At 34.8% G+C, this 20,486-nt stretch overlaps 2 protein-coding genes across 2 annotated transcripts; one reads left to right on the top strand and one right to left on the bottom strand.

Moving 5' to 3' along the window:
* The first annotated feature begins 365 nt into the window (after positions 1-365).
* On the top strand, positions 366-13,041 carry LOC104595486 (guanosine nucleotide diphosphate dissociation inhibitor At5g09550-like). Its single transcript, XM_010256224.3, has 13 exons — positions 366-565; positions 2,506-2,568; positions 2,656-2,739; positions 4,167-4,274; positions 4,419-4,591; positions 6,719-6,830; positions 7,904-7,984; positions 8,066-8,128; positions 8,812-8,913; positions 9,021-9,145; positions 9,617-9,827; positions 10,782-10,856; positions 12,635-13,041. The coding sequence occupies exons 1-13, from the start codon at positions 479-481 to the stop codon at positions 12,686-12,688; spliced, it is 1,338 nt and encodes a 445-aa protein (XP_010254526.1). The 5' UTR covers positions 366-478; the 3' UTR covers positions 12,689-13,041.
* Positions 13,042-14,914: 1,873 nt separating this feature from the next.
* LOC104595487 (very-long-chain (3R)-3-hydroxyacyl-CoA dehydratase PASTICCINO 2A-like) lies at positions 14,915-19,803 on the bottom strand. The gene is made up of 9 exons (XM_010256225.3): positions 19,602-19,803; positions 19,343-19,454; positions 19,224-19,242; positions 19,027-19,115; positions 18,895-18,948; positions 18,077-18,147; positions 17,917-17,998; positions 15,410-15,506; positions 14,915-15,310 (listed from the first exon to the last, which is right to left on the bottom strand). Exons 1-9 carry the CDS (start codon positions 19,670-19,672, stop codon positions 15,240-15,242), a joined length of 666 nt encoding a protein of 221 aa, XP_010254527.1. The 5' UTR covers positions 19,673-19,803; the 3' UTR covers positions 14,915-15,239.
* Positions 19,804-20,486: the final 683 nt, after the last annotated feature.

The following is a 20,486-nucleotide window of genomic DNA, read 5'->3' on the forward strand; positions in this document are numbered from 1 at the left end:
ATTCTCATGCTTTTGCATCAGTGCAAATGAAATTGCACTTTAAACAAGGCCTTAACTACAAAGTAGAAAATGTTCAGAATTTTAGCACATCCATTGAATCATATATGCAATTATGCATGCGCGTGTAGTTTCTAAGGCTATGTTTGGTTTGAGGAAAAGTTTTTAACAAATTTGGTGAAATTCCTTGCCAGCTTTTCCTCGACATTCCTGCTATCAAAACAAACACAGCCTAAAGTTGTGCATGTGCGAGATTATTGTTCAAACTTCAAAATGAGCTTGGTCTTACCGACTTTCACGGTAATCTCGCGACGTCGCGCTGGAGACTTGCTCTAACGTAAAAACTGATTCTCTCTGGTCTTTTCTCCCGCTCTGTTCGTCTTCTTCTATTCTCCTACCTGCTCTCTGATTCACTGCTTCTCTCTGCCTCTTCCGTTCTTTCACTTCGATCTCTGAGCCTCTCTCTGTAACTCTCGTCGCCATGGATGAAGAATACGACGTCATAGTTCTCGGAACAGGTCTCAAGGAATGCATCCTCAGTGGTCTTCTCTCTGTCGACGGACTCAAAGTAAGCCTCTATCTACATTATTATCTTCTTGCACATTCATAGATTTTACAGCATCGAATTCCTAGTCGGTTGACGACGATCAACGATGAGAGATATGATCTACTTGTGCTTGAATCTTTGTTTAATTTGGAGAACTGCATACAAGATACGCATCTTCTTACGTCTTCCTTGGTGTCCATTGCTTTGCACATTCTTGGAGTTGTATTTGAACGACGCTACCTTTTCCTTTTTTTTGGTGATTATTGATTTGTGATTTTTTTTTCTATATATACGTAATGAATACTCATCCATCTTTTTAGAAGTGCTAATGTCGTTCAATGTTGAAATTGATCAGAGTGGGTTTCATAACCCTGATTTAATCTTGCCTAAAGGTTGCAGTAGACATCCTAGCTCGTTGCGTATTGTATTTGTAGAACTCATGACCTCTATCATGGTAATTGATATGTGTTGTTGCATTACTATTGATCCTAGTAGCTCGGATGTTAAGCTGATCTAGAGTCCAGACCTTTCGGATTTGTAAGCAAGAAACTAGCTAGTTTTCTTTTAGATGTTAACGAATCTATTTATGACCGTGATTAATCACCGCCTACAGGAAACAAAACTTCAATATTGATTAAACAAATCAAGGGGGAACTCATATATGATCCTTTATTCACATGTCATGAAAATGCTGTAAAATGTAGGTTATTCAACTACCTATCCAAGATGGCACTTTTCGGTTTAAGACTTCATAAGAAGACACTATGATCTTAGCTGTTGGGGATTCGGATTGGTCATCATTTTAGTGTTTGAGCCATATAGACACTCTGAGACTTATTGGTTTAATAGATTTAGAATACTAGCTTAATTTCTTTCTATTTGAGTACGGCATTATTTTCCACATAAGGCTCTACAAGAACTAGGATAAGTCCAAAGAAAATGTCTGAAGTGATAAAAAATGATTTATTTGAAGAGTTGTTATCTGACATAAAACAAGGCTCTTGATAGAGCATAATGGCGGGACAGAATTAAGGTAACTGACCCAAATAATTGGGATTAAGGCTGACTTGACTTGAGTATTATCTCCTACTAGGTGATGGTTGATACAATCTTTCCACACCTTGGGAAGCCAATCTAGCATTTGCCTTTTAAGTTTGGCAGTGTTCAATACCCATCATTTTCAGATCTCCTTTCTTGTCTTTCTCTTTTTCCCTTATGCAGCTGCATCATATATTTTTGACAAGGATGCAGACTTTTTATGACTTATGAGTAATAAAAAGAATCATGAAAGTTCTCTTTGTTTCAATCTAAAACGGATGGAAAATTTTCAGATACAAATATTGCCCCTTTTACAATGAGAAGTCTGCTTTCCTTTCCATTTACACCAAAACAAATTAAAAACTAGCAAACGCTGTAAACTTTTTTTTGCTGTAAAAGTGATGGTATAATAATAGCTGAAAATATTTCAGTATGAAAAGTGGTGCATCCATTTTATGGAAAAACAAATGCAGCCTAAAGGAAAATAAAATAGCTTGATTTGTCAAAATCTTATAATCTATTATAAGATTCACAATTCAAATCATGAACTATAAGGTTCCAATTCAAATATTATGACTAAACCCTTTTCTAAAACAAATCCTACAGTTATTGTTTAAGTCCTACAATTTAACTAATGGATTTTGATATGTCTGATTCATACAATTTGATTGGGTCCTAGTTTTGTATTTTTTTTTTACTTTTTTACAATGTATTTAGTTTTAATAAACTTTCTAGAATAAGACTGATCTGGTTTGTTCAAAATCTATTTAAAACCATTTTATTTCCATCATAATTTGAAGTAAAACTTTATCATATCATCTATATATACCACAAGGGTATTTGGAATTCATCTTTAGCCTGCATTTAAAAGGTTTATGTAAAACAAGGGGTCTGGTCATTTACATCCTATTTGTTCAAAACAGGTGTTGCATATGGACCGGAATGACTATTATGGAGGAGCATCAACCTCACTTAATCTCGTCCAGGTAATTTTGTAGTTGTCATGTGACTACTGTCTGAGAAATGCATTTACATTTGTATTCATATTGTTTCATTTTTGCTTGGTTTTGTAGCTTTGGAAGCGATTCAGGGGCAATGACAAGCCTCCAGAACATTTGGGCTCAAGTAGAGAGTATAATGTTGATATGATCCCTAAGGTATTGAGAGACTTTTGCATCTTTTGTTATGTAGATAAGATGACCCCCTGGCCTCCATGGTGCTACAATAGTTTTTTATTGCACAAGTCTTATTAGTTCACTTTCCTTACATTTTAAGGCATAACCAGATATGAACTTCACCTCTGGGTCCTGAATAATGGTAACAAATGAAGTTTTAGATATATGTGGACAAGACAGGGGCCATTACTGGTATAATGGTAAAATCTTGGGCTGTCAGGCATGAGAACACAGATTCCAGTGTGAGGTGACCACTTTGTGCCAACAAGAATGCCAAAGGTTAGGACTGTATCCAGTCCACCCCTCCCAAGACTCCAGATAGCTGGGACCAACATTGGGTAATGGCCTTTATATATATGGACAAGATAGAGGCACTACAACAATGATGTAGACTTGTGAGGGTAAGTATACAAATTTTATGAAGTAATCAAGGATAAGCAATCTGAGAACCACAATGGATCAATGCATGCTGGATTTTCTAACTTTTCCAAACCACTGCGTAGCCAGAAATTCAGACAGAGTGAAAAGGAAAAAAAAAACTTTTGTATTTCTGGATTTAACAGGTAATTCAAAAAATGGGGGAAATCTCATTTAGTAGCAAATTTGTATTGTAATAATGAGTGAAGTGTTTTCTCTAGTTTTGATGCAATAAATTAAGGAAGTACTTAGGAAAACTTTGTGAAACACTTGGCTGAACTAATCTATTGTATTAATTAATTAATTAATCTCTGGGAAGGGCAATGTAATAGGTCTAGAAAGTCTGAACCACATCTCCTAGCAGAAAAAGTTGGAGACTTTTTATTTTTCCATTGTATTTTTGTTTATTGATAAAGAAAATGTTAAGGGAGAAAGGTTGGAGTTTTTTCATATTACAGTTTCTTCATTACCAATTGATCATTAAATAAAATGGCTCTAGATTGAGGAAGCCTGGAAGCAACAATACCAAAAGGTTCAGAGCATCAGCTGATGTCCAATTGCATCTTAATAATCTTGTCATCTTAAAATTAAAAAATGTATTTTCTCTGATTTTAATGAGTTTTAAGAGTAATAAAGAAAGAAGTGATCTATTAGGATGTACTGCTAAGTCCAAAATGTCTCGTAACGCATGCATCTTATGTTTCCATGTGCAATGAAGTTGTTTTAGACATTTACTTGTGTTCAGGAATTATATATGAAATGGAATACAAAGCAAATTATGGATTTCTGATCATGGGTTCCATCCCTTTCTTTTAATACAATGAGTTGCTTTGTAAGATGTTACAGTGGAATAATATGCCATGTAATTGACCATTCTTTCAGGTAGATGAATTACATATACTTGAGGCAGAGAAATTTCTGGCATTTAATCTGGTTTTATTTCTTATAGTTTCACTTGCAATTCTGAGGAAAGTAACTCTATGCTTTGGCAGTTCATGATGGCAAATGGTGCTTTGGTTCGTGTCCTCATCCACACTGATGTCACTAAGTATCTGAACTTTAAGGCTGTTGATGGTAGTTTTGTGTACAACAAAGGGAAGGTATGTTGTTTTCCCTCAAAAATTACAGCCTTTGAATATGTTGTCAACAGGAACATTTAGTCTGTCGTTCAGATATTTTGAACTTTATGTCTTTATCTTTCCTAAAACTAGGCTTAGAAAAGAAAACTTTCTTGTCATTTCCAGATTCACAAAGTTCCAGCTACTGATGTGGAAGCATTAAAATCACAACTCATGGGACTGTTTGAAAAGCGTCGTGCGAGGAAGTTCTTCATTTATGTGCAAGACTATGAAGAGAATGATACAAAATCTCATGAAGGACTTGACCTCAAAAAAGTTAAAGCAAAAGATCTTATCTCGTAACTACCTTATTCTCATGTCTCTTTCTTTCAATTTTATGTTGATTCAATAGTCATTGGCCCAAAATTACTTTTTTCTTCCTAGTTAAGAATGCAACAGTTAATTCATGATAAATATTATTGTGTTTTTTACCAACATTAAGTTATCCTACAAGTTATTCAACAATGATAGGTGTAAATTAAAATTGTTTTAGTTATATATTTGACTAACTTATAAAGAAAGGTTTATTTATTTTGTGTCCTAGAATCTAGACTTTATGTTCTTGTTGATGTTTAATAATAAATGCACATATATGCTAAGTATCCGGTATGAGAGCCTCCCGTCACTCCTATTACATATAAGTGATATGGAATATAGATCCCATTCCATTCAGAGGTAGATATTCTGGTTCCTTAGCAGTTATTTGGCTCCAGTTCCTGTCACTGTTAAGGCATTGATCATAAAATGACAGGAAACTCTCATCTTGAACATTCCTTCCAATACATGATTCAAACATTTGATCTTTTTAACATTTTCTATGTGTTATTGTCCTCTCCTGTACCTTAAAAGATAAGAATATGTAACCATCTTCTAGTTGAATATAGCACATGAATGCTGGTTCATACATGAATTGTTTTCAATTCCTCAGGGCATCCTGGTAATAGAAAGAGTGACAATGCTAGGGTGTCCATTATGATCTTACCAAGAGCCTCATGATTATTCAAAATCACCATCAGCAAGTTTACGTTAACTTTCTTCTCAAATTTACTGCACACTCTCCCTCCCCTTCCATTTCACCATCCCATGTGCTTCCCACTACTCCATCATAGTTCTCTGGTTATGTGTATTAGGCTTTTGAACAACATAACCCACCCACATGTATGGTCCAAAATAAAATAGTAATAAAGGAACTATTTCATGTGAGGATTATTAGGATATGTATACTCCTATTTTTAGTTATAGTAGTTGAAATAAGAGGCATTTGACAGTAATCATATTTTGACAACAATTAAAGCATGTTGTCCAGATTCTACAATTCAATACACTTTATGAATGCCATCCAAAGGATAATTCAAGCTACATGTTTCTGATAATTTTGTTCTGTATTAGCTGCTAAACCTTTCCATACTATGCTGTTTATTGCTACAAGTTCACGAGTTTTGCCTTGTCATTCTTCACACTGTATTCTCTTTTGATTTGTATGGAGGTTCTTCCAGGCTTGTGATTACAGCATTTCACTAATATAATTTAAAATTTAAAATGCTAAATATTGGAAAGTTCTAGAAGCTATTGTGGTAGATGCAAGAACATACAAACAGACTTCTAAAGGTGATATTTCAAATACAAAGCCAAAAGAATAATGATAGAGGGAAGTAGGGAACTGCACATTTAAGGGCCTGTTGATGGCCTCAAGCCTAAGAAATTAGGTGAACAGACAGCTTAGAATTTTGCAGAAATTTCTTTAGAGCTTTAAGTTCTAAGTTCAGTAAGGGCATTATGGATAATTTGTATCTTTAAAATTTTACAGGTTTTAAGAGAATCTTGTTTTGCTTTAGGTTACTACCTAAGTCTTCTGATATAGTTGGTTTGGAAGACCAAGATTTTCACAATTGTAAGAGACTATAGGGAATAGTTAAATAGGAAGGAAGAAAATATTTGGAGGAGGATATACTTATTGTATCGAAGATTTCAAAAAGTTCTCCACTGATTTCTCTGGACTATGCAGTGGAACCTAGAATGTTAGCTTATTTTTATGAGTTGACTTACTTTCCTCTCTTTCTGTAGCTTTTCTTGGCCCGAATAAACTCTTTCATTGGGGGGGGGGGGGGGGGGGTAAGAAAGTGAAAGATTGGATTTGAACCTCAGCAGCTCAGTAAGAACATCCACAAACTTTTCCAAACTCTTTTCTTTTATTTCCTTTTTAATCTTCCAACCCCAAAAGCCAAACAGCACAATGTCGATGTTTCCAATACATGCTTTATTGATTACTTCACTTTTTCAGTTAATGCCCCTTGTCATTTTAATAATGCCAACATCGTTTTTCTAAAGAAGTCCATCACAAGGTTTTTTTTCAGTGTCTATCTTCTACTTGGGCGTGAATTATGGGTGATATTGTTTAACAGTAAAGTGTTGTTTGTTTTGTGTAGGAAATATGGGTTGGAAGACAACACGGTTGACTTTATTGGTCATGCTTTGGCACTCCATATAGATGATAGGTACATAGATGAGCCTGCAATGGATTTTGTGAAGAGAATAAAGGTGAAAATCATAATACACTTCTCTTCCATCTTAATTATCTATTTAGTAGTTTTGAATTCATTGAGCTCATTGACTCATACACTATTGTCAATGTTTGTAGTTTATGAACATTTTATTCCAGTATAAATACTTTATCATAGCTGAAATAGTAAGAAATGATTTTAAGTGCTCATAATTTAACAATGGGAATGGCTAACAAAACGGAATGGTGAAACAGGATTCATGTATCCAACCCCATATAGTTGGGATAAGGCTTAGATGATGATAGATACTCATAGCCAGCAGTGTAAGCTAGATTATATGTGTTTTAGGTAAGATAGAGAAACTTTTGGAGTTATAAAATTCTTATCAAATGATATCCAAGAAGTAATTGTATACCATGCCCCTCAAGGCATGGAAATTCAGCTGCATCGGACTAAGAGAGATGCTAATTGTTTGGCTGATGTTTTGGCCAAGCAAGGGGTGGGAAGAAGCAACTTTTTCTGGGCTATATTGTAATTTTTGTTTCACCTCTTTAGGGAGCTAAGAGAGTTTATCTCCCCTCCTCTCCTTGTAATTTCTTGATTTTTATTTAATGAATATCATTCAGTTATTGATCAAAAAAATGTATACCATGCCCTATTTGCTTCAATTAATGAATTACCTCTTCAAAAAAATAATGTAACCACAGTTTCCCTGTTATAGCCAGTGCACCACAACAGTGGCCCATAATAGGTATTAGAGCAGTTGGGAATTCCATTTTGTTCCTCTTACTGTTTGATGTTTGTCTTTGAAAGAATGGAAGGTTTCACTTGTTCATTTTATTTTTAAATTAAGAGATATGTTTTCCCTAGTTAATAACCAAAGACAACGACCTCATTTCCATTTCTTAGCCATGGGAAAGGAACAATAATTTAGAATATGGTAAATGAGCCTATGATATGATATTGAATAAGTACCATAAGATTAACCTTTCAAGCATTGGTATAGAAATTTAGTAAACTAACCTTGAAGTTATTTCTTTTCTTGGAACATATTTTTGCACAATGTTGGATTTATAATCAGATATCTATTTTGGCCTTTGTTTTGAAAAGCTATATGCCGAGTCTCTAGCACGTTTCCAAGGAGGATCTCCATATATTTATCCACTTTATGGACTAGGTGAATTGCCCCAGGTTTGTTTTCATATCTAACTGAGAGAATTTGTACGGTTATCTTTTTAATATCTTTGACATGGTATGTGTCAAAATATGCAGGCATTTGCTCGTTTAAGTGCTGTATATGGTGGTACTTACATGCTCAACAAACCAGAGTGCAAGGTAACATCTGGAAAATGATAAAATGGGCTTACTGTTTCTATCCTATATGCAGGGATTCAAACCCTATTTCCTGGTGAATATATAATTACTCCTGTCATTCAGAAAATTAATGGCACCTGACTGAGATAAAGGGGTGAAAATTGGCATAGCACTGGATTTTTTGTGCTAGATTTTGTGTTTAATCAAAGAAAGACATAGGGAAAAATTACAATAGTGCGGGATCCTTTTCTATAAAATAGGAGTGCAATCAAATCAAGCTTTAATCGAAAAGTTCATGCTCAAGTCCGATTAGGCTCGATTCGAATTCAATGCTAATCAAGTTTGAATCTCAGTGTAAGTTTGATTAGTTATTCAAACTCAAATTCAACCAATAAAATATTCGGCTCAAAGGCTCACAACCTTGGTTTGATACACACACACACACACACTATTAAACTCAAACTCGAACACAAATATAGGAATATTTTAGTTGAATGAACCAAGACATGACAAAGTTCGGTCGGCTCATTGTATGTTGTTTCTACCATTCACCCTGTATATTGGTACCTTCACAGAATAAAAATGAGGAGCAAGATTTTGACTTGGGAATTGAACTTTCATCTGTTAGGGAGTCATGATCTATAAATATAGTAGCGTCAGACCACTAGCACCTTCTAACAATATCTTGTACTGGAGATTGTCAGGTAGAGTTTGATTCAGATGGAAAAGCCTTTGGCGTGACATCTGAAGGAGAAACTGCCAAATGCAAGAAAGTTGTGTGTGATCCTTCCTATTTGCCTGACAAGGTAGAATATGACCACTCTACTATCTATAAGCAGTGGTATTGAAAGTTGGCTTTCACTAGTCTTTCATAACAGGCTTTTGAGTTGCAAATACCCTGCCACTGCAACAGGTTCGAAAGGTTGGAAGAGTTGCTCGTGCTATATGTATAATGAGCCACCCTATCCCACATACCAGTGACTCCCACTCTGTCCAAGTTATCTTGCCACAGAAACAACTCGGGCGTAAGTCAGATATGTATGTATACTAACTTCCTCCTGGATTTCTTGTAATACTAGATAAATGGTTACTGGCAATGATTCATATGATGTCTATGAATTCATGTATCTTTGTTTCTGTGAATATATATATATATATGGGAATTTAGTATTATGGGTTTTAAATCCATCATCTGTAAAACAGTATTGATGGCAAGTGTCACATTTTAAATAGGTCTCTCTTTTTTCCAGTTTAAAGGTCATTTTTCTGTTATGATAAAATTAGATACAATTACAGTAATTAAACATTAGCAACACCTTAGTCTACAGAATCTGAGCCTAACAATGGACATCAAATCATCTGCCACAGAGAGCAAGCTTATGTCCATATTCTAAGTTGACTGAGAATTGTATGAAGTGATTAGAAATGGAAAGAAAAAGAAAAAACCAAATTACTATCCAAACCCCTACAGCTAAAATATTTTTCTTCCTGAATCTATGTTTGCTATAGGTACCTGTTCTGCTGCTCTTATGCTCACAATGTAGCTCCAAAAGGGAAATACATTGCTTTTGTGTCAACAGAAGCAGAGACTGATCAGCCAGAAGTAGAATTGAAGCCTGGTATAGGTCTACTTGGGCCTGTAGATGAGATGTTTTTTGACATTTATGACAGATACGAACCCATCAACAATCATGATGCTGACAATTGCTTCATATCTACTGTAAGTACAAATCCATATTGCATACTGAGGTGAATATGATTGCCCATTTATTGTTTTCTTGTAGAGATTATTTGAACGCAGAAGACTCAAACCTAGGAACAAGTACATCTTCAAAGTGTTTGAGTTTCTAAATGTGGGATGTCTACCTTTTTAACTTTTGGTGATCTCTTTCACCATAGAAAAACAAGGATGATGTGTTCAATTTAGGGGTATTCACTCTTGCTGCAGCAGCACTGCAGGCCATCTAAAACATATCCATGTTGAACATTTGGGAATTCACTCTTGTTGAATATGTTGAACTTGTTTGGAAGCATGAAAATACGAGCGACATATCTTTGTTTTGACTGATCCATGGCAATCCGCAGCAAAAGTGAAGTTGTGGTTGTTTTTCATTCTAGAAATTAGGGCCTTAGGGGGCAGCAATCCTGATTTTTGGACGTTTAACTGGTATTTAGTTGTCTTTACTACAGATGGTTACATGGTACTACAGCTAACATTTCAAAGTTTAATTAGTTACAACAACTTGAGTTGTGTTTGGTAATGTCACAAGGACAAAAAAAAGATATCTTGCTTTTCTGTTCCAGGGGAACAATAAAAACAACTATTTTCTGATTCTTGGAGATTGAAAAATGGAGGAAATGTTACCAAATAATGCCTTGTTTTCCAAAATGAATTTTCCAAAGTTGGGCACCTTTTCATCATTGCTGTGAGCTGAATAGTTGTTTTCTTGCTTTCTCCCCTTCACTTTTCTCTTTCTTTATGTAAGAACTATATTTTTCAATTACATTAAAATTTTCAATGTCCCATAGATCATGATGTCAGGTGGCCCATACCAAAGCCTCTTGGCATCACTATAACAGTTTCCTCGCACAAAATATGCAAACTGGATTTCTTTCTATTTGCTTTTTTGAGACTTAACAGTTGTATTGTATATTAAAATGGAATTGGTTGCAGAGTTACGATGCAACGACACATTTTGAGTCCACAGTAAAAGATGTCATTGCCATGTACAGCCAGATAACTGGAAAGGTAATCCTCTATTTTGATTAGAGTTACATTTCATTTAAATACATAGTCTCCTTTTGACGAAACAAATAATAAATACAAGAACCTTTGACTTTTATGTGCAGCTAAAGTTGCATGTAGCCTTTAAAATAGTTTCCTTTGCTTTGGGCATCGTGGAACATGATGTGTCTCATAACCATGACAAGAAAGGCTCCTTGGAAAGTTTGCCATGATAATTCACAATGAAGAACCTACAACTTTAAATAAGTAATTTAATGGGTTTTACCAAAAAAAAGAAGAAGAAGAAGAAAAGAAACCTTGGATTTCATTGTTTTATGCACAAGGCTGTTCTCATAATCCCTGTGGCCTTTCTCATAAATCAATCTATCCAATGCAATGAGGGCAGCTCTGATACCAAAAATGCAACTGGGAACAAAAATCCAACGTGGAAGAATGAAGTTGGCCAAAAATGAGTATGGACAATACCATCTCTAGAGGAGATAATATGGAAGTATGCAACTAAATTTGATAGCCAAGAGAAACAAAGGAGAACTTTTAACCCACACAGCCTACAGCTAGAATTTTCAGTCTCACCTTGGAACTGTATTTTAATTTTGAAGTCATACCAATCAACAAGATGCATCTCACCTCTGAAAGGGATTACATGAAGCAAGAACATCAAAAAGGCATGAACTGCTTAAGAAATTCTCTTTTCCATTTCATTTGATTGCTTAAACTAAACACATAAATTAGACCCCTATTACAGGGACACTGGGAACACTCTAGACTCGCATGCTATAATTACAGTAATTCTTTCCCATTTCTTAGGCTTAAATATATATACAAACGCGGTTTTCATCTTCTAGTATACTTTACATAATCCCAAGTTTTTTCTGATTCTAACCTTACCAATTTCCATATTTTTTAGTGTACCAAAAGATTCACCTTTTCCATTTGTCAATACAATGTTCATGAACTTTAGAAACATAAGACAGTAGCACCATTACCCAATGTTGACCCCGGTTATTGAGGGTCTCAGGAGGGATACAATGGATATCTAACATTTGGTATCTTCTTGCACAAAATAGCCAGTCTTACCATTACACCAAGAAATGGCCCCTGGGTTGAGTCTTGACTGGCCTAGCCTGAGTTTGGGTTGGGCTGGCTTGGCTTGTTAAACTATGACTGAGATTGAGCCATCTTTGGCCCAAAGTTGAGCTTAGGCTGGGAATTGTCTGGCCTTGGTCCATCTAAAGGGCCTAATGGCTCAACTTGACCTATATCCATTATCAAATTATAGCTACATCCTACATGAATCTTGTTCAACCATTCTGCTCTGCTCAGTGTCATATACATTGTTAAATTATGGGTCCTCAAAGCATTTCTCACTATGAACACAAAATATGTAAGCTAGAATTTACCAAAGCTGACCTCAACTTGGACCAGCCTGGCCTCCTCACCTTATTAGTAGATTCATAGTCCAAGGAATGTGATTTGGCAAATAGATCATGAACCTGGATTTGGACATGGGGTTGTATTTGGGTTTGGACTTGGGATTAGGTAGGTATAGGCCTAATATTGGATTTAAACCTGGTTACAAAACTTGTTATGGACTTGAGCTTGATTATTCTTCGTAGGTCCACAATATATTTTTAAGCACACTGATGGTCTATAAATTTGAGGTTCACAAAGTGGCCACAATAATAGATGTAGCTCCAGTGTAGATATGGAAAGAATATTATCACAAGATTAAGTATCCAACAAGTGTTTATATCAATGAATTTCATTGTCTCATGTTTCAGACTCTCGATCTTACTGTGGATCTGAGTGCTGCCAGTGCTGCTTCTGAAGAATGAAATTTGATGCCGTCCTCACAGCCTAAAAGCATTATTGGAGCAGCCCCAAGGGCCTTCACTGCTGTGCTTTTTCCCTTTATATTTCTTTTATTTAATTTTTTATTCTTCATTACATTTTCCTTGAATTATTTATTAATTTTTATGAAGAACAGATAGGTTATTTAGTTGATGTATTTCTGGGACCTTCATGGGAAGTCTGAGATTTTTATTTCCAGCTCCTTCTGGAAGCTCATCAGAGGAAACAAGTGGTAGATAGAAGACCACTCTGGAAGCTTTGTAATAGATGGTTTTCTGCTCCAAACCCTTTTCATTTTTACAGTAAACAAATGAAAATTTTCCGCTTTCTTACTGCATTAATTTTCCAAGAAGCCTGGCAAAATCTGATATAGAAGTGATAATTGGATAATATATTGAATAGCATCGTAAAGTCTGAAAGAACATTTTTGATTGGAGAGCTTCTTTTGCAAATTGTAATATATCCAGATGCATGCATTGTACTGCTATGCTATTGATACTTGTCAATTCAATAGGTAAAGATAGCAAGAAGGCTGTGTTTAACTTTTCTGCTATACCATTTTCACTAAAGTCGTTTTATTAGTAATCAAATAAAGAGAATATAACATAATGGTTAATTATGGTTAATTATAATTATGGTGATGATAATGATGAATGAATTCAGTTCGAGTAAACTGGTTCCAGTGGTTTTTACTACACTTCAACTTCTTCATGAAGATAATTCAAAAAAAAAGGAAAGTGTGAGTTTGGTTTGACAGAAAATAAGAGAGAAACAGAAAGTTGAAGAAAAGTTCATAAGGCTGTGTTGAGTAAATTCATGGAAGTGCAAATAGGCCGAGTGTAAATTCTATTTTGGTTTTGTTTCAGATTGGTTTTCGGTCGTTGGGTGTCATCTCTGAACCAAACCTCCTATCTCTAGAGAAGCATCCAAACTGCTCTGAGGCTGGGCAACTAGTGAACATGGTCAGATGTTTTTTAGAGGTCCAAATGATAATTATATCTTCTCATCATCCGGATGTTTTTATTATTTTTAAATTTTCTAGTTTGTTAATATTTTTTTTTGTAAATGTTTTAAAATATAATTGTTATATTTTACATAACTATCTGTTTTTACATTATATTTTAGATAACCAAGTATATTTTATTTTATTTTATTTTAATCTTTTGAATAAATTTTTCATTAATTAATAATAGGGTAATATATTGTGATTATTTTAATGTTTTAATGCATTTGTTTATGAATTCTTATATTAATAAATAATAATTAAATAAAGAAAGGAATGTTCAATCTTAACAACATCTAGAAGTACCAAGAAGATTCTTTCGAAGGGGGAAATTATAAAATAGATATTTCTTAGAGATCATAACATAAAAGCAAAAGGGCAAATTTTGACTTTTCAATGATACAAGCTGATCTTACAACTTTTCTGCTTTTCCAAAAAAAAAAGTTCAAGCCTCGATATTACGACCTTGGTAACTTCACATGCAAGTTTTACGCTAAATCTAAAATTCTCTTCACCATGATAACCTTTCATGCCCACCAAGCCAAGCAATAATTCACCTGATTCTTACTAGGAAACAAATAAAATATGCATTGAGAATATATTTTTGATCAATCTAGAAGCAAAAGCCCAGAAGAAGGAAATTATAATTTTGTTTTTCAATTTTTAATTAAAGAGAATCTAATAAAATGACACTTCATTGGGAATAAAATACAAACTTGAAACATGTTATGCAATTTCGTTAATATGCCAAGGACTTGGATAATTTCCTTGGAAAGCAGTACATTTGTTATTTAAAAATAAGAAAATAAAAGAATGGCAATCCAACAGCAATATATAGAAATAGAATGATAATAGGATTAGGGGGCTAATAAAGGCAATTATAAGAAAGAAACGGGGGATAGAATGAAAAAAAATTAAAGAAGAAAATAAAATGAAGAATGATATACTCATTCTCAATAATATAAAGGAGAGAATAACTCATGCAACTAACACGATTGGTGTCATTCATTTGGGTTTACAAATCAATTATGGGAACAATTGATGGTGGGCTGAGATCAACCATGGTTGGTTGGTTCAAACCCAAACTGTCTTGCTACCTATGCAAAACCTCTCTAATGCGGATACGATTCTTTTCTCTTATGAAGAGTTTATAACAATACATTTTAAATTTGATCATTTATGATTTTTTTTTATCAATAACACCAGCTTCATTAATTGATCATTTATGATTCAAATGCATCTTTTCATAGAAATGATTTAACCATAGTATTACATCATCCTTTCGTATATGGTGACACAACCATCAGTATGAAGGTCTTGTAGGATTTTAGGCATCACTGTAGAAAAATAGGCAAGTAATAATGTAATATGCTAATTTAGTCCAGACAGAGAAGGCTAGATTGGGGCAATTAATACCAAAATGAATCCATACTAGTAAACCATTAGAGAAGATGTTCTGATTAACAAAAGAAACTTGGAGTGGCAGTGGGAAGAAGAGGGGGAAAAAAGAAGAAAAGAGTCCTATTAGGTGACTACTCCCTCTTAGATTTGGAGAGAGCTTTCTTCCTCTGCCCAAGCATATGCTGGTACATGTGTGGGCTGCCTGCATTTAGGTTATAATAAGAAACAATAAGTAAACAACAAATCAACAAGCCAACTGTAAAGGTATGATCCAGCAAAAATGAAAAAAAGAGGTGCATGCCTGGGACATAGATTCCAAGGGTAACAATTGCTGCATAGAAGTTATCAAAAGAGAAGTTCCATTTGTTTGGCATCCTTATGCAATACTTTTCAGATCCCTGCAGAATCCCGAGTAGAAGGTAAGGCCCATCTTCAGGAAAAGATAAAGTATATTCCTTTTAATACCTAAATGCCCAGTTACAGACAAATAAAGAAACAAAAAGAACTCCGCCTATAACCACTCAGTGGAAGGGGGTGCCCAATATAGAGGATAGAACACTCCTCTCCCACCCAACCCTCACCATATCATCCGCCAAGTAATTGGCTGATCCAGGGGTAGAGTTCGACAAGATGTTCATAATGAAAGACAGATTATAATGAAACAAAAAGAACTCCGCCTATAACCACTCAGTGGAAGGGGGTGCCCAATATAGAGGATAGAACACTCCTCTCCCACCCAACCCTCACCATATCATCTGCCAAGTAATTGGCCGATCCAGGGGTAGAGTTCGACAAGATGTTCATAATGAAAGACAGATTATAATGAAACAATGCATTGACCCTGACTATGAAACTTCTTCCATGGATAGAATGGGTTAAACTTCTTCTTGAAAATTGGTAAAGGATTCTTAAAACTAAGTACTGTATGAAGGGGCACATAGAGAGAGATGTCCTTTCAAGATTAACCACTGTATTTCAAACTACATGGAAAATCGCCTAGTTCATTAGATCAAAAGGTAATTTTCCCCCAAATAAAAACAAGCCTCAGTTGAGAGTACAGCACAGTTATGCATTGACATGAGACTGGAATATTTACAGCAAAACTTGCCTCCTCCAAGGATCCTCCATGTCTTATCCATAAGTTGCAGAGAAGAAAATGCAGATACAATGCAAAAAAAAAAAAAAAGAAAAGAAAAACCACTAAATGAATAAAAGAACAACATATAACCCGCTACTCTCCAACAAAGAGCTTTTCCAAGTCTCAAAAGTGTCCATGCTATAATTAATGTTACCCAGATACTTCAAAATGTGTTTGATCCATGTTGGATACTTCAATCTTCAGCGTAGAATCCTGGAACCACTCTGTATCCATAGTATGTCCAGGGCATATCTAGGTATAGCCTGCAATCCTTGGTATGTAGGCCATACTAGTATTCAACCAAAAAGTATGATTGCTTATGCACCAGCACATTCAAACTCAGTATTTTAGGATCTATACCTAAGCCTGTCAGATCATCTATCATGATGTCTAGCAAGCCGAAATAGCAGGCACATTGATTATAACAGCTTGATTATCCGAAACATTAACGAACAACTTACTGCCTCCATTAAGATTTTTTAAATGATCCATTGGGCTTTCAGATGATTATAGATAGACCCGTTCATGGGCTGGGTAGCCCAACGGGATGGCCCAGCCCGGCCCATTCTAAGTTGGGCTTGGACATAAATTTAAGCCCACGGTCTCAGGCTCAGGCTCGGGTCCAAAAAACAGATCTGAGTTTTTTTGGGCTGGGCTCAGGCTATCTCAAAAAAGCTCGACCCAAGCCCGACTTCATAATATACTATATAGCAATAAATGTATTTTATATAATAAAAATATACATATAATATGTTATTTTCTTTGTTCCCCTTCTTGTTTTTCAAGCCATAGTGAGATGTTTTATTATTTTTGGGTTTTGAGGTCTTTTAATATAAATAAATTAGTTTTTTATTGAATTAAAAAAATAGAAAAAAAAATCTTATTTTCTGGATGAGCTTTGAGCTTGGGCCCAGGCTTCGGGCTTTATATGAGGGCCAGACTCGAGATCAAGACCTAGGCCCAATGGTCAGGCCGGGCTCAGGCCCGAGCCTGAATATATACTGTTAATATAGAGATAAAGCCTGACCCAAACCCGTCATGTCCCGTCCCGTGAACAGGTCTAATTATAGACACTTGAGAAGTTGCCACATGCATTTAGTGGAAAATAGCAATTTACTCGCTTAGAATCAAATATTTTGTATAAAATCTAATAAATTTGAGTAAATATAATCAGGGATAAAAAATAACTAGAATCAGTCCATTGGAGTTTAAACTTAGCTTTAAAATCACCTCTGTAAAGCTTCTTTCATTCATATGTTTTTATGATGATTGATATCTCTTACAGTGCAATTAGTGTTCCTTTTGAAATCCAGGTTTGTGTTCTTGGGAAAATGATTCCTTCTTCTGTCTCTATGAAGAATATGAAAAGAAGAGAAATAGGATAATTTTTGAAAACAAGAAGCAATTCTTCCCAAGAAATTGCATTTAAGCTAGTTTTTAATAGATTGGTATTTAATCTTTGAGGAACTTAATTATCTACACAAGTAATATTCTGGGAGGGATTAGCTATTATTCTGGGGGAGGTACATGTTTGTAAATTTCATTGTTTTTCTAGTTGGAAAATGTATTATCTTATTACATACTTATGATTTTTATAATATAATCATAATAAAACTTCCATATGATATCAGTCAAAAAGAAAAACAGTAAATAGTGAAAAAGAACTTCACCTTGATATATGGCAGAGCAATATATATTAGACCCACTTCACTGGAAATTCCAGTTGGGTACAATATCAGAAAGGTGCTGTACCTGCATATTATCAATTTGGTGTTGATGAAATAACTTCTAAGAACTCAATTACTACCATGTTAATTGGACAAGTTATACCTGAGCCACAAAAGCCAGTAAGGTGTAAAGCCAAACGCTTCCTTCATGCCAAAGAAAGAATATCGAATAATCTGCATGTACAAGCCATGAAAAACTATTCACCATTGCATTGTGAACAATAATCACAAAATCAGACCAGCATTAGGTTTCTATAATCATGGCAATGACATGTGAAAGCATAATAAAAAATGGATACCATGTGCAAGCACTTATTCTCTTTTCCCCTTTTGTATAAGTTACAAGCACTTGTTCCAGTTCACTGGTATCAGTTAACCATTATAAATTGGACAACAGCCATTAACCAACTAAGTGTACTGTTTCTACCAGGCCATAAGAAATTGTATGTTATGGATATATATTTCCCCTCTGGGTGTCACTCATGTTCATCTGCAAGAGTAGAAATGAGAATTAAAATTGCCATTTTGCATGAGATCTAATACAGGGATTTTCTTCTGAGCAAGTACCAAACAGCAGATCAATGTCTCACGTGAATTGGTACAACACAATGCTATCTAAAATTCTAAAGTACAAAATGATCATCAAATAAAAGATATGAGAATCAAATAATACAAACAAAGACTAAAAAATCTATTTGAGTGCACTAAGGATAAGGCTACGCATAAACTACACAGGAATAACATTCAAACGGTGACAAGGGAAATTTAAGCTATATTTGAAACAATGTATCCCCATGTTATGTACCTTAGCCTATGCTACCAACAGAAGCACGAGATTGGACATTAAAATAAGCAAATGAATTTGTTTTTCCACAATGGAGATGAAATTTTATGGAAAATAAAACCCTAAGACCTTAGTACCTCTGTGACAGACCAGCTGATGACCAGAGAACTAACAAGCATATGCGTCCGAGTCTGTCAAGAAAAGCTTCATATTGTTAGTGGAAATTTTTCTTACTATCCGACATAAATTATGGATGGTAAAGAGATTACCTCGGGAAAACTATATAAGATAGCCCAAGTCAAATACAATCTCGAACCAATCTGCGGCAATGTTGCGGTAATTGGAGATCTCACCAACCCTTTTGTCAGATCAAAAAGAAAAAGAAGAGAAAAAAAAGGTTATTTCTTAGATCACAAAAGCGTTAACCCCCCCCCAAAAAAAAAAACAGAGAGGATATGCTTCTCACCTAGGAGCCCATGAATAATCTGAGCCAAAATTAAAAGAAACAAGAAATAAAAGATTAATCACATAGAAAATTAAACAAACACTTTCGTGTCAAGAAGTTAAGAAGAAAATTTACAGTACCTCCAAAATGGCCGCCGTTTGAGCGAGCTGAAGTGGTCTTTCAACTGCGTCGTAGACATGTTCATAGCCGGATTCCCTCAAAGTTTTCAAGGCAAAATACAAAACTTGACACCTGAGACCATACAAATCGAAACAAATGAAACCAATCAGACAGTTGTTCAATAGTTCACAATCACAAAACACAGTTGAACGAAAATAAGGAAAAAAAAATCCAGCTTCTGGAAAGTGAAAAAATTGGACTCGTAAGAATTAAACTTGCCAGCCAAAACAAACAGCCCAGTTGTAAGCACTAAAGTAAAGGCGTCTGATGAACGACAAGAACCCCGCCATTAGAACAATCTGTAAGCTGGAGCTTTCCTTCCACGACTAACGAGAGACTGGAGATCTGAAGTAATATATATAGACCAATAGCAGCGCTGAGAAGTTGAGTCTTGGAGGGCCGATGAGCTCGAGTTGATAGTTCAGAGTTAAGACTAAAATTGAGCAATAAACAAATAAGCATTAATCGTTCTAGGTGAGTGGGTCAACCAACTTCTTATTAATGTCGCTTCCCTGCGCTCAACGGTTTTCTAGAGCTACATATAAATTTAGGTGGCGTTTGGTAAACTATTTGACTGTGGACTTTAGTATGTCAACAGCCAAAGTTTGCTTCTTTGCTTTTCTGCTTTGTCCATGTTAATGAAACTGTAAAAAAGTAATATTTCCGATTAGTATCCTGTACTGTGGGTTTAGTCTTGAATTTTAAAATGTGACAATTTAGTATCCAAATTTTCAAAATGTGTTAATTTTAATATCTATCGACGCTATGTTAAGTAGAATTTGAAAAGAACAAATGCCCTTTAAGTATCATCTATTTATTTTATTAACCATCTAAATATTGATAAAAAATGAATAATCTTAAATTATTTTTCTCTTCTATATAAGAAAGTTTAGGTCACCTCTCAAGGAGACGTTTTAGTGACCTCAACTTTCTTGAATAGAAGAAGCAATGATTTGGGACTGTTTATTTTTTATCAATATTTGGATTATTCGTAAAAAAAAAAAATAGATGATACTCGAAGGACATTTGTATCTTTTCAAAATGCCATGATAGGTGCTTAATTGATACATTTTGAAAGTTTAGATATTAAATTGTTGCATTTTG

Source organism: Nelumbo nucifera, chromosome 5 (assembly GCF_055504915.1).
Source record: "Nelumbo nucifera cultivar China Antique chromosome 5, China Antique-T2T, whole genome shotgun sequence".
NCBI lineage: Eukaryota > Viridiplantae > Streptophyta > Magnoliopsida > Proteales > Nelumbonaceae > Nelumbo > Nelumbo nucifera.

Bases quoted from the DNA above. Each gene is read 5' to 3' on its own strand.
- LOC104595486 (XM_010256224.3), top strand. From the start codon at position 479: ATGGATGAAGAATACGACGTCATAGTTCTCGGAACAGGTCTCAAGGAA. The intron at 566-2,505 runs GTAAGCCTCTAT...TGTTCAAAACAG, and splicing joins TCTCTGTCGACGGACTCAAA to GTGTTGCATATGGACCGGAA. The intron at 4,592-6,718 runs GTAACTACCTTA...TGTTTTGTGTAG, and splicing joins AAAGCAAAAGATCTTATCTC to GAAATATGGGTTGGAAGACA.
- LOC104595487 (XM_010256225.3), bottom strand. From the start codon at position 19,672: ATGGCGGGGTTCTTGTCGTTCATCAGACGCCTTTACTTTAGTGCTTAC. The intron at 17,999-18,076 runs GTATAACTTGTC...GATAATATGCAG, and splicing joins TACTGGCTTTTGTGGCTCAG to GTACAGCACCTTTCTGATAT. The intron at 15,507-17,916 runs GTGAAGTTCTTT...GGGATTCTGCAG, and splicing joins TTGCTCTGCCATATATCAAG to GGATCTGAAAAGTATTGCAT.